This window comes from Euprymna scolopes, chromosome 14 (genome assembly GCF_053919585.1).
Source record: "Euprymna scolopes isolate OS-2025 chromosome 14, ASM5391958v1, whole genome shotgun sequence".
NCBI lineage: Eukaryota > Metazoa > Mollusca > Cephalopoda > Sepiida > Sepiolidae > Euprymna > Euprymna scolopes.
The window spans coordinates 123,904,434-123,919,317 of NC_136495.1; the positions used below are offsets into that span (position 1 = coordinate 123,904,434).

At 34.6% G+C, this 14,884-nt stretch overlaps 1 protein-coding gene across 1 annotated transcript in view; it reads left to right on the forward strand.

Moving 5' to 3' along the window:
- Positions 1–13,117, forward strand: part of LOC145292801 (MAM and LDL-receptor class A domain-containing protein 2-like) — a 228,899-nt gene extending 215,782 nt beyond the window's left edge. Inside the window, exons 62-65 of the mRNA XM_080138841.1 lie at positions 788–881; positions 7,364–7,445; positions 9,753–9,803; positions 12,948–13,117. Coding sequence (XP_079994967.1) covers positions 788–881; positions 7,364–7,445; positions 9,753–9,803; positions 12,948–13,013 — 293 coding nt within the window. The 3' untranslated portion in view covers positions 13,014–13,117. The remainder of the gene's footprint in view (positions 1–787; positions 882–7,363; positions 7,446–9,752; positions 9,804–12,947) is intronic.
- Positions 13,118–14,884: the final 1,767 nt, after the last annotated feature.

Sequence of the window (14,884 nt, forward strand, 5' to 3'; positions counted from 1 at the left end):
TGGAGACAGTCTCGATTTTTTCAGGCAAACCGTATCTCTGTCGATAAAAAGAATTTTTGAAATGATTTGGCTTTCTCTGAGATATATTTTAATCATTCCTATCCCCTCCATCTCCATTGTACATATATTTTATGATATTGTATATATACTAGCATTTCAGCACGGCGTTGCCCGAGTGTTTGGAGATGTATGTTGGGGGAGAAAAAGCGGTCAATTTTTTTTACCTGACCCCTTAAAATTTATCGTTTTAGGCTCAAATCGAGTTATTAAGTTAGATCCGTGTCCACGGAACTTATATCTAAAATTTCAAATGTTTAGACCCAAAATTGTCGGAGGAGTTTGGTAGATTTCTCAAACTTTGACCCCTTAACAGCCAAATCTCTGGCCGAAAACTGATCACAAAGATTTTCCCAAATCTCAGTACCCTGTATATCAAATGTCGGGTCTATGAACTTAAAATTGACAGAGTTATTGCGTAGGGAAATGTATACACACAGACACGCAGACACGTTCACTTTTATAGATATATAGATTTTACAGGAATTTCCATTCGCTTTTTTTACTCGTATAGTAGTTGCTCTTGCGTGACAATTTGATTGTTTTTTTAATATCTGTTGCTATCCAACGATTAACTCCTAGGATTTTTCTCTATATTATTTTTAAAACGATATATAAATCTGTATACAAATATTTATAGTTACTTAATTAGTTTGTTGTCAATAGCAATTTTATTTAGTTTTAAACTGAACGATTCTTAGAGAACGTATATTTGTTTTATTTTTAACAGAAGTATGGAAGATACCTGTGGGAATCATCGTTTCTTTGATTTTGATCGCAGTCGTCGTCGGAGTTCTGTACTTTCTGTGGCTCAAAAGAAAACGGTAAGCAGAAACGGATATCGTATTACTTTCAAATACTAAAGTATTTTTTTTTTTAATTGTGTTTCTGTTGTTCACCATAAAATAACCAAGTGAAACATGCATGGCCTCCGTATGTGCACAGTGAACGAGGCATGAAGAAAAATGGCTTAGTTCAGGACCCCCCCCCCTATTTAGCCACAAAAATTCACAGGGGACGTCAAATCCTGGTGAAAATTAAAAAACGGTGCAGTTTAAGGCCTTAACACATGTAAATTTGAGTTATGCATCATGCCAAAAAAGAAAAGAAATGACTAAGTTCCTCATTTGCACCCCCCCATTTAGCCCCAAAAGTCCCCAAAGCCTTAACATGTTTAAATTTGAGCTCGGCACAATGCAAAACTGCTAAATAGACATACACAGAAAATGTTGAACAAATATGGTAAAATAGTCCCAAAAATGGAGTGTTTTTATCAGCCCTAAAGGAGCCCCCGGGGACATCCCCAAGAGTTATCGCGAAGTACAGAAAAAAACAAAATTATATAGAAATCAGTTAGTTACAACTTTTCAGAAAGTTTTATAAAAATCCAAGATATCAATTTTTTTAATAAGCACAAAAGTATAAATTTTTGCGATTGTAACCCGTATATTTTAATATACGTTACTGATGCAGGAAACACTCGAAACTAGATCTGATAATTCCCAGACTACTCTATCACAACCAAGGGGGGGCAACCGGAGTTTTCCAGGAAAATCCATTCTGTTACTTTTTTACTCATACATTGTTTAATGTTTGTGCAAAATTAAAAAAAAAAAATCCAAGACGTAGTTATTGAGAAAAGTGAGGACAGACGAGCGGACGAACGGATGAAAGGACGAGGGTGAATTTACAGTTCCACCTTCCTTTTGTCGGGGGACCACAAAAAAAGAAAAGAAAGAATGATGGTTTATATGTAACATTTAGATTGTTCAGACTTTTGTTATGAGAATTGATAATATGTGTTATTTGAAACGATGGATATTTTCAATCCTTATCCCCAAAAGTCGGAAACATTCTATCAAATCGATCGGGACTCGACTTAATACAAAAATGAAAACAATTCGATGCACTTTCCGTTTCATAAACAACTACATTCTTTTTCATCGTTCACCAATAATAGCTATTGTTACAATACAAATGAAGAAGGTCAGAGTTTAAATTACCTGAGCGGCTGTAAGACTAACAATCGAAATGAGAACACTTGCGCAAGCAATCCGAATAATAAACTCATATATGCACTTTTGATTGGTTTTGGCGTGGTTCTTATTGCTACACAATTACCGTTTCTGGGTGTTTAATTGTCTACAACGTAGCGTCAACATCGCTTGATCAGTCGTCACCAAACTTGGTCAAAAATATCAGTTATTTAATTTACCTTCTTTCCAAGATCAAGAGCGGGTTTTCATAAAATCTTTTTTGTGGAACGGACAGGATTCGAACTTGGCACACGCAGGGTTTTTTTTTTTTTGTCCGTGTTTTAGTACTTGTTATTAATCGCTTAACAAGTTAAAATATTATACACGATCTAACTTTGAACCGATTTTACTTTCGGATATATAAATCAATAGTGCAAATCAAGGTCATGGAAAAGCTGAAAATCACATACTGGGTGATAACTTTAATTCGATTCATCACAAACGCTCTGAATTACTTAACTTTAATCCGATTCATCATAAACGCTCTGACTTACTTAACTTTAATTCGATTCATCATAAACGCTCTGACTTAACTTTAATTCGATTCATCATAAACGTTCTGACTTACATAACTTTGGTTAGATCCATCATAAACACTCTGACTTACATAATTTTGGTTCGATCCGTCATAAATGCTCAGACTTACATAACTTTGATTCGATCCATTATAAACGCTCTGACTTATATAACTTTGAATCGATCCATCATAAAAGCTCTGACTTAGATAACTTTGATTCGATCCATTATAAACACTCTGACTTTCATAACTTTGAATCGATCCATCATAAAAGCTGTGACTTACATATCTTTGATTCGATCCATTATAAACGCTTTGACTTCATATATGCATGTAGTTCAGAATTATACATTGCTAACACGTGTAAATTTAAGTGGCTTTTTAGCATGTATAGAGTTGTCGTTGAAGACTGAAAATGTATTTATTCCAAACTATCGAATAGCGAATAGCGAACGTTCAGGTGAGATAAATTTGACCTCTAAGCAACCTTATGAAGAAAATACTCGGACAATAATAGACAGCAAAAATGGAACCCAACATGCGATCAGTTTCGAATAATGTTGTAACAGGACGTGTATAAGTGCGTGGAAAATATCAGCAACAGCTGTAGGATAGCTGGCTTGTGAAGATATTAGAAGGAGAAAAAAAGGGGGGGAAAATACTCCACGTGGTTGGGCGGGAGAAACAAGGTCCGCGCCAAAGGAGATAAATGTGTAAAGTTAAAAGCGGCGTGATGTCTGAAGAGAGAAAGAAAAACGCGAACCGGCTGAGATATATGTGTGCCCCCGCTGTGATGACGAGCAACTTTTAAGCTGGTGTCGAGACGGCAGGGTGTTGTTAATCTCATATCAGATGAAATAATCTGTTAGAGAAAATAAGAAGCATGTATTGTTTGGAAATGAGTGTCTTTTGCTAAAGCAGAAAAAAAAGCCGAGTCGAATTTATTTATTTTTGTTTGTTCTTTATCGACGATCCCGGACGGCATGGAGGTAGGAGACAGGTTTGAACCGTAACGATCATAGTCGAATTTACCGGCCACGTTATAATATTAGACAAAAATATGTGTGGGAATGGTTTGTGCATATAATCGCCACAAGCATATAAAAGAAGAGAGAGAGAGAGAGGATGTGAGAGCGGGGTGAGAGGGGAAAAGTTGAGAGTGATACGTCACTGGTGCACGAAACTATCCAAACTGGTTCTAATAATTTCCATACTACTCTATCACAACGCAATGTTTCTGTGTGTTTTATATGATGTTTGTGTGGCCCATATAAAAAGAAAGGTTAGAAAATCTACTTAAGATCTAAGAATGTTTTCTATAAAATTAACCAGGAAGACAATGGAAGTGCTTCTGAATTCATACGTGCATTTCTATGTGAGCTGTAAGGAATTATCACCTTGACACTTCTAAGATATCCTATTTTATGAAAATTAAATCCTACGTACAATCTCTAAGTTTCATCTCAACCTAAGGGAACTATGGAGATTGAACCTAATTTAAAACTTAAAAATACCATATTTTCATAAAATTTATATCATATGAATATCATTCTCTAGAAAAGATATTGCAAGTGGTTCCGAATCTTTATCGTATAAGAAATTATTTATTTAATGTTATTTAATTTTTCTTTTTTGTTAGTCAAAAGTCTATTAAAATAACTGTACACAAGAAATACAACTTTCGTTAATAATAATAAAGAGCGGTATCTATTTATTTTTTTGACATAGGCATCACCACCTATCAAGGCCCAGAGACCACTCGTGGATAAAGGTTAAGAGTGCACAGTAGTCAACTGAACAATATAGTAATTGTTAGTAATAGAAATTCGGTAAATGTGTTAACTTATATGGGACGGCTCATCAAGAACTTGTTTACGATGGACTTGGAGACAATCATATTGTAGTCAGCTTGAAAGCAGAAGAACGGAAGACAATTCCACAGGCATGCAGTTCTAAGAAAGAAGCTTTTCCATGGAATCTACATTTAGGTTTAGGCACAGATATAGAGTGGAGAGAATTATTGATAATGTTTTCAGCTAGACGAGTGTTTCTTGTAACGTTTGGCGTGGAGGATCATAGATTGAAGCTCAGTCGAACACTTGCCATGTAAATAACGATAAAGCAGAGACAAAATCTTCTGTGAGATAGAGGTTGCTGAGAAAAGTAAAGGACATCTCCTACAAGGATACGAAGTCTATTTTGAACTCTATCAAGGCAGGACAAGCCCTTTCTAGCAGCTCCTGTCCAGATGTGGCAAAAGTACTCCATCCTTGGACGAACTTGGCTCTTATATAGATAGGGAATTGCATCAGCAGTGAGATATCTACTGGATCGATAGAAGGATCCCACCATTTTTCCAGCGGCCTTGGCAACATATTTGATGTACGTGTTCCATTTCAGATCAGGAGAAAAGGTCAAGCCCGGAAGTCAAAACGCCTCCTGAAGACGAGAGCCATTCATTTCAATTGATGCCAGATGTGGATCAGAACGTTGATGATGTAAAGATAGAAGCTTGGTTTTAGATGCATTAAAAGTAACCAGCCACTTCTTTCCCTATTGTACCACGTGCTCAAGATCAGAGGAGAGAGAATCATAGAGACCTTGGCCGATTACGGTCTTAGAGGTGCTACCATAGATAGAAGTGTTATCAGCATAAATGTCTGCGAATGATATAAGGATGTGATTTGGAAGATCATTAATGTAAATCAGAAAGAGAGTTGGGCCCAGGATGGAACCTTAGGGACTCCAGCATTAATACTGTGAGCTCCTGACTTCTGCCCAGTAACTACTACTCTTATGAACCTATCAGAGAGAAATGATTTAATAATTGAGAAAACATTTCCAGCTATACCATAGCTAGACATCTTGTGAAGTAAACCTTTATGCCATACCCTATCAAAGACGTTTGATATGTCAAGAGCAATTGCCCTAGAAAGGTTGCCTCTGTCGAGCGATTCGCTAATCCTATGAGATATAACTGTAATTTCTATTTCTATAAATACGTATAATAAGTACTGTTTTCTTATTTTATTATAATTGGATCGAAATATGCGCTTATTTAACTTCTGCGGCATGAGTAACTTATGCGGAATCCGCGTTAACACTAATATTGAGTTGAGTTAATCTAAATCTAAATAACTGAAATTTTCAGACTTATGACCATTTTAAATATCAGAAAAATAATTTGTGATGTTTTAATGGACGATTTCAGAAATGTATACGCAAATAATTATTGGCATATTGCAGCTAAATATGCACTTGTTTATAACAGAAATCGATTGTTTTTATAGGAAACCCTTTATCAGCGATTGTACAGAATAGTTAATAGGGGAACACGAGGTTAAAATAAAACAGATCTCATTCATAAGTTTCACTGCTGTTATACTGTCTCCGTTTTTTTTTTCAAATTCCATCTCCTCCGAAACGGTAAGGTCGCACAACGATGCAAAACGGCTAAAATGATTACATTTTTGTTTTTGTCTACCGTTCTTTTATGGTTCTTTAGCCTGTTAAAATAGTTTTAATGAGTCAACATTGGAAGAAATCGTAACTTGCCAAGCGTGAATCAACTGAAACTACTCTTACACGCATGCGCAAATCGTTATACATTTTATACATTTATACGTTTGTTTATGTTTAATAATTTCATATCCGATTGATGATGGTCCAGTGGTAACGTGATTAACTTTTAATCCTAGTGTGTTGCTATCGGTTTTGGTTTCAATTGTAGCTCATGGCACTCAAGTGATACTTGTTAAAACTTTTGTAATCACAAGTGGGTACAATATCATATCAGACAATCAATAGAAAATTGTCTGATATGAGATTATATACGAAATCTAACTAAATTAAGATATATTTAAGCGTATTTTATGACCTGGAAACGCTTAGAACCTCGCTAGTATTCAATAAATTATTATTATCAAATGCAATACACGTTTCTTTCCTACCTAACTGGATATTTTTATGTTTTAAAGTCTTTTAATTTTTTTTTTTATTATTTAAATTAAGTTTCTGTTAAAGTAAAATCTGGTTACTTCCAAATGTCAAAGTAGCTGAATCAAGTTTCTGGAAATCATCAAAGTTTTGATTAATGGGCTTTTCGTCTTTGGGGTTAAAAAACAAACAAACAAAAAACGTAATATAATTTATTCTTCTGCTCATTGAAAAAAGAAAAAAATGGTTGGTGATTTCCGGAAACTTTGAATCAGCCATGTTGACATGCTGCTGTAACCAGATTGTACCTATTTACTATGCCTCCCCACGGGACAAAGTTAGACACCAGGGTCGTTTTTTAACGTGGAGAAAAGGTACAAAAATAAAAATTGTCTCAGTCGTGAAGGATTTCTCCTCCACTGAAAGAGAACAAGAAATAGAAGTGCAGCATCTGAAGAACAGATACTACACTTTGATCTTGAACAAAAGGCCAAGGATTAAGTTGAACAAATAATTTCATTAAAATAAAAAAGCTTTCAGAGATATAAAAACATAAAAATTCGGAGATAAGTAGAAAAATAACTTAAGTGATAGTCAGTCTCTCTCTCTCTCTCTCTCTCTCTCTCTCCCCCTCTCTCTATCTATCTGTCTAATTATCTGACTATCTATCGATTGGCAGGTCAATCTATCGATTGATCTAAACATATAAATGAAATGATATCTATTTTTAAAATGTTTGAATGCTTTGTCGCCCTGATAAACATGAAAATAAGTGACTTTCCATTTTTTTTGCATTTAAAATTTTTGTTTTTAACAGACAATATTCCTTTGATGGAAAAATCAAAGGAGAAGGAATCCCAAATCCTGCTTACGACTACGGCACTAATTTACCATCTGACGTAAGTCTCCATGCGCTTCTCTTGTCTATACACTTACGATATCGATACATTTGCACCTTAGAAATCTCAAATTAAAGCAACTAATCATTAGATTAAAATAATCGGCTTTTATTTAAGAAAAATGGATCTCAAACTAAAATAATCACATCGAAAGAATATATTCAGTTTAAATTAAAATAACTGAATTTGAAATTAGAATAATACTCTTTAGTGCTGGTACTACTTCAAGTGGCCGACAATACTTTTTGGACACTTTAGTATTCGACTTTTCGAGTACTGTAGAGTGGCGAAATTCCTTCAATAGAATGGCATAAACATATAAAGACAATACGTGTAATAAAAATGGAAGAAAATCGATTAGGTAAGGAAAAATATTTAATTTTCATAGTTTTTACAAAACACACGCGACATTATTTTTCGGACATCATTAAAAAACTGTTATTAGTCTGTAATATCACTTTTCTTCTCAATAACCTTTATCAATCTCTCTTCAGAATGATCAAACATATGCACAATATCATATCTACGTGTTTCTATTAGTTGTTTTTTGGCATCTAGTATTCGCTCCCATAGTTGAGTCTCTTTCGTTATGTCAGGTCCATCATAGACAAGTTGCGCAAGCATTTTCCAAACATTTTCCATTACATTTAGATCTGGGCTTTTTGTAGTCCATTCCAAAGTAGTCATATTCACTTTAGCCATCCATTCTTTTATGAGTTTTGACACATGGATGCTGCAATTGTCTTACTGTAGAACGAAATCATTTCCCATCTCTCTTCTTATCCTTGGTAAGGCTTTCTCGTCCAGTAACTGTTTGTAGCTTTCGCTGTTCTGTCGTCCTTTCAGCCACTCCAACCATATATTTCCATTAGCAAAAACCATACCCCAAACCATAACTCCTCCTCCTCCAATCTGTCATTTGTTCAGTACAACAGGCTCACCCCTTCTCGACCAAGTACACCATCCATCAGGCCCATCAAACTTGAAAGGTTTCTCATCAGTAAATATAACCTTCTTAAAGTCAACATTCTTTGTTAACCACCTTTTAGCATTCTCCAGTCTTGCTTCTTTGTGTTTCTTTGTTAGTGTAATTTTTTTCTTAGCCTTTGCATACTTCAAACACATTCTATGCAGCGTCTTTTGTACTGTTCGGATGTTTACATCTAATTCACACTTCTCCTTCACTTTTATTGCTGTAACTTTTTCTCCAGATGTCAAAAGTAGTGTCACAGTCCTCTTCATTCTCCTTTCAGTCCTCTTGCCAATTGATCTTTTCCGTCCTCTCTTCTTTTTCCGCTCGGAGTTTGTCTTCTGCTTGTATTCAACCGTTGATTTCAACAGCTTCAAATCCATAACGTTCCTTCTGATGCTGAGACAATCTTCTCGCATCTTCAGTGTCAAACAAACGACTTCTTTTGAATGCATTTTACCTCATTAAACTTAATTCTTTTGTCAGTAAAATAGAACAGATAATTGATTCCAATGATGACAGCTAAGTGTACAGGCAGAAATTTTGCATACAACAACATATACATGAACATAGCTCTTAATAAAATAGGATTTTTTGTCGTGTCCGAAAAATAGTGTCGCGCAAATTTTTGCAAAAATCACAAAAAAACTAAAATTATCAAAGCCAAACTAAAAAAATGATTACACTAGTAGTGGATTTTCACTCTTCAACTACGTACTTACAATCTCAAAACCACCTTGATATACGTTTTTCAAAGTGTCCGGAAAATATTGTCGAGCCCCTGTACTAGGTATCATAATTTCTATCTTTTCCGTACTTCTACTGTTTTATACGTAGTACAAAAGAAACGTATTTGTGAAACAATTTTGAAAATACGCTATTTAGTATTTGCAAGGTAAAAGGAAGTATCTGTGTTGAATTAATGGCACTGCTTTTTTCATAAGCACCAACATTAGAAATTATCTTTATACAGTAGACCCCCGGGATACGGCATAAAAATTAGTAGCAAAATACAGTACATTATATAATAAAAAAAGAAAATATTATAAATGACACCGTAAAGCGGGGGAAACACCGAAACCAGGATCGGGAAAAACATCGTATACAACATCGTAACCTGAAAAATCTGTATCCTAGGGCCACCGTATTTCGGGGTTTTACTGTAATATGAAAATATTCGCTTTCGATTAGTGTTGACTTTGTGTGTACTTTTGGCGAATTATAAAAATACTAATTAGTTTTAAAAGTTCATATAAGTTATTTTTTGGATCATGTTTTATACGTAAAAATCCTGTATAAGTTGTCAAGGTGACGAATTATTTCTGTTTATTTTATAGTTAAATACGACGGATGATTTGGAACCACCGATGTTTTCTGAACAAGTTTGGGTAAGTGTGGTTTGTCTTTGATGAGGAAAATATTAAAGAATTGTTCTTCTATTTTCCGTAATATGTTCAATACGCTTGTGTCTAACAAGGCTGGTGTAAATATTCGATAGTTTAGTCGACGATGAATAATTTAATAATGCAAGAGAAAATGTAACATTTTAAAAGCATGTTACAAACTGTAAAGAGAAATATCTTAAATTTAAAGCGTATATATACCTCCGCCATTGTTTCTTCATTATTACATGTCTTTGAACAGTTTCCAAGATTTTACGTAGATCTTTGAATTTTCAATGTATTCCCTAAGATCTTTAAAGCTCTACCGGCTGGGCAGTAGACGAAACATAATGCGGTGTCACATCGTGTGGTTCTGATCTCAATATTCGCAGATATTTGAATCTTATTTTAGTTTTATAATCCCATCTGATCGTAGCAGCGTTTGATCATTCCATTCCTGTTCTCGCGCGGTTGGGTGTGTTAAACTGAAGCAAGACGGCATTACCACATTGACACGCCGCTTCTAGTTAGATCCACGAAGTTAAGCAACACTGAACCTAGTCAGTACCAGATGAGTTAGCATTTTGGCATACCAGGTGAGAAAGACGTCAACACCTGCCTGCAAGAGCTTCAATAGCTGCAAAAACCAAGCATCATCATCTCCCCTGACGAGGATATACATGGGACTGAGATACGTTTGTGAATTTCATACCCACATGAAACTTCCTCCCTTGAAGGAAGCCAGTTCAACCCGCCTAGGGCGATTATCGCTTCAGTACAGTACAGTCAGTATTGTATTGTAGCCAGAGACGTGAGGATCCCAGAAAGAGAATAGTTTGTGAGATATTCACTAGCCATCTGGTTCACAACTCTAGGCTGTTCTCTTGTTAGGATGTTTTTGGGGAGTAGAAATGACCAAGGAAGATTCTTGTCTACTTCATTCGTAGGGCCGTTGTTTCACGTGCATGAATAAAATGGCGTTCCTCACTGATAGCTTTTGTGATACTCGGCTGGCAACCTCCACCAGAAAGGCTACGATTTCTGTACAGTTATTTCTTTGTCCCTTTTGTCGTTTCTTTATCACCATATTTGTTTTTGTACAGCTTCACGTCCATATCAATTGACCAATCGTTACAAAACCTGGTCATAATATCGGTCATGTTCTAACTCAGAACTGGTTTAGGGTTTGTGGTGTCTATACCCCAGGTCAACGTTTAAATCACGAAAACTTAAAGTTATAATTTTGGTGATAACTTCGGTTCTGTACATCGTAGAGACTCCGAACATAGCAAATAAAATAATCAATGGTGTTCTGCATCTTATATGAACTTGAGGAATACAGAATTCAGACCATCATTTTTAAATGTTCGATCAAGTTCGAAATTTGGACGAAATTCCAATCACTAATAAAAAAAATGATGTATGCTAATAACAATAACTAACATTAAAAATGTCAGTATGATCAAGTAAATTATTTTTGTGACTCAATATTTCCATTACATAACTTCGAAAATACTTCCTACAGCATAAAGAACTAAGGTCGCCATAAGATATTTGCTCATCCATACGTTGTCAATCAAGTGATTTATATTTAATATAGTAATGGAAATTGAAACATTTACAAACGTATTTAGTCCATACAATTAACCAGTTCGTTGTAATAGTCTCCAGATTTAGTGAAAATTTGTCCTTAACATCTTTTTTTACATGAAATTGTATTAAAAATATATTTTTTCTATTATTCAAGCTACTATACTCATCATGGTTTATATATTTGCAACGTTTTGGCCGATATAAACTTCGACTTTCTTCAGATTTATCATTTTAGATTTGTAAACGTTCTAGTAGAATCTTTGTGTCGAAGTTGAGAACCTGGCTACTTTAACTCATCTATGGAAGTAAATTCTGCTTATTCCGCCATCCCCGACTGGTTAGGATTATTTATTTAATGCCACATTTAGTTATTATCGTCGGTGGTAAAGACGTGAGTCTTACCCCCCCCCGCCCCGATGAACGATCACTTAGAACTGTTTGGTAACGCTTTTAACAGTTACGCTATGCGTCTACCTGTACAATTGTAGTACGGATAATAATAATAATAATAATAATAATAATAATAATAATAATAATAATAAGAAGAAGAAGAAGAAGAAGAAGAAGAAGAAGAAGAAGAAGAAAGAAGACCTTCAAAATATTGTCGTGTTTGCATAGATAGACGTCAGCCTAGTAGTCGTGAGTGGTCAAGGAGGATGGAAAGACCGCAAAGAGAAAGTACTAACCAGACTTTCACTGGATTAGTGCGAAAAGAAGTGAGACTTGTTGCAACCACAATTCTAGTGAAAGGCAAGTGTTCTTGCCAGCGAGAAATCAATGATAAATGGCTGTTGCGATAATGACGAAAGAGGTGAAGAGTACTATAAATTTGGGGATATTTATTGTCACTCAGACTCCAGGGAACGCGACAGAAGAGAAACGTTGATGATGGCCTGTCTGAAAACTCCTATTTTGTAGTAGTAGTAGTAGTAGTAGTAGTAGTAGTAATAATAATAATAATAATAATAATAATAATAATAATAATAATAATAATAACTAGCAATACAACCCACTAAAATTAATTAGTTATACTGGAATTGTCTACGTCGACTGAAACGTTGTGAATATAATCATCAACATCATCGTCATCATCACCATCGTGGCCACTTGAATCACAGGCTTTATTCGTGGGTCTTTCTATGAGAAGACAGTCTAATCGAGATAGACACATCCTATTACGATCGGGCAAATATTAGTTTGGTAATTATAAGCGTGGCTGCATTTTCGCGGCTGCTCTCAACTATTCAGCCGGATGATACTGTTTACTTTCAAACCATTTCACATCAACTCTTATTCCATTTCCCCATGCCGCTCTCCCGAGTGAACTTGTCTCACATGCGATCAATTGTGTGATTAATTCCACACATCTTTATATCCTTATTCAAATTATCCTTATGTCATTTTTTTTTTGTTATCTTTCAACCATTCTATCTCGCACATATAAGAACCAAAGATGGTGTTAATAGTCCGAGTAATACTAATAAACTAAAGTGTCAGTCTTCATCCCAAATATTCCAAAATATACGAAATTATCTTCTTTTTTTTTTCTTTTTGCAGAGTAATACCAACCCAAATACTTTGGAGAATCCTTTATATTCAGTATCTTCGAATGGAGCCAGTTAAAGCATGAAACAAAAATGTTTAAAAACCTCATCAACATTTTCATTGTAAAACATTTTCTATGTTGTAATTTTCTTTTGTCTATAAAATAATCTTCAATATTAAAATCTCTGGTCCTATTTTTATTTAGAGCATTGTTACTTGGCTGACTAGACGGTACGGTGTTTTAACAATATCAATATAATACATGACGTTATTCTAAGAGAAACACATTGCCACTGGACTGCTTCCTTACTCATATCAACTAGACCATCTTCAAATCTAATGTCGGTAAATTCCTGTTATTTTATTCATATTTTCTTCAGCGAGTAAGACAAAATGGAAGGTTTGGGTTGGATTTTTTATTTTATTTTATTTTATTTTATTTATTTATTTTATTTATTTATCTTTTTTTTTTTGTGAATAAATTGAATTTACACCTGAAGTACTTACGTGTACAACCGTTTTTGTTAAACATACAATTACCGGCATGATCAAATGCTGTTCATAATTTTCTTAACAAAAATTGGGCAAACATTTTGGAAAAAAAAAAGCAAAAAAAAAAACTCTCTTACAAATGAAACCGATTCAGACAAGAATTCTGCTACAGAAATAATTAAAAAATAAAGAGTCACCAAACATACACCAAGCACTTCTATTGCCCAAGCTGGAACAATGGGCCAACCAACAGCGTGCCAACTATTTTCTGGGGGAATTAACCTAGGACTATATAGATAAGTAAGGCTATATAGACTGGCTGAAAAGAGGATCACTCCCCTATTATCAGGACAGGATTATAATAGCTATCCAAGGCTTAATGACCAATGGTTTTAAGAAGACAACGGTAGCAATGGTAAGCGTAGGTTCTGTCACACAGGAATAAAGGGGGCGAGCCATCTGACATCCAGCTGTAAGATTTTGCTGGGGGGGGTACTATACAATGCAACCCAATTGAGTGTGTAAATATATCCAGAAAACATACTGGAAAGAACAGTTGGAAATAAATTATACACCATCCAGTATGATTATTAAATTCCTAAAGTTATGCACCTAGAAAACGAGGGGGTATTTTAATTAAAACAACGGGGCTATTAAACCTGACATAGTGATATAGGACAAAAAGAAAAAAAAATGCAGTATCAGTAGAACTGTGTGTTTCCAATGGTACTGGGTTAAACAGAACTTGGAGGGAAAAGAAAACAAAATACCTAGTTATTATGTACGACATTAAGAAACTGGAATATTAGGAGGATCTCCATCATTCCGGCAAATGTAGAAGCAACTGGACTCATGAGAAGAATTCAAAAAACTTATACCAAGTGCAAGAGAGATTCGAACAATTTCATTTAAAAGGACGGTTTTAATTATCAAAAAAAAAAAAACAACAAAAAAAAGAAACTCTCAGTACTTGTACAGTTTAGTCAAGACATTAAAAAAATGAAAATATCGAATTTTTTAAAAATCGTATGTATCCGTTATGGAACGAAGTCCTTCGAAAGAAAAAAAATTCACTTAATTTCATCTGGTAGTTTTTTTTTTTTGTTTTATTTTGTGCAGCGAAAAAACAATTTGTTATGATACCAAGCAAAATATTCGATTTTTAGGAAGAAAAGCTGGTATTAAAGATGGGGAGGGGTGTTAGCGCTTTAACTGGAGTTATCTCCCTTTGGCATTTCTAAAATTCAAACAATATTTTTTTTTAAATCCAAGATGGCCGCCTTCAACGTGCTCTAATAAAAACGTGTTTTTCCGCTGTAAAAAAATAAACCTACTTGATAAAATTATGTGATTTTTTTTTTCGGAGAACTTCGTTCTATAACGAATACATAAAATTTAAACTTTTTTCGATATTTTCATTTTTTTAATGTCGTGACTAAACTGTACAAGTACCAAAC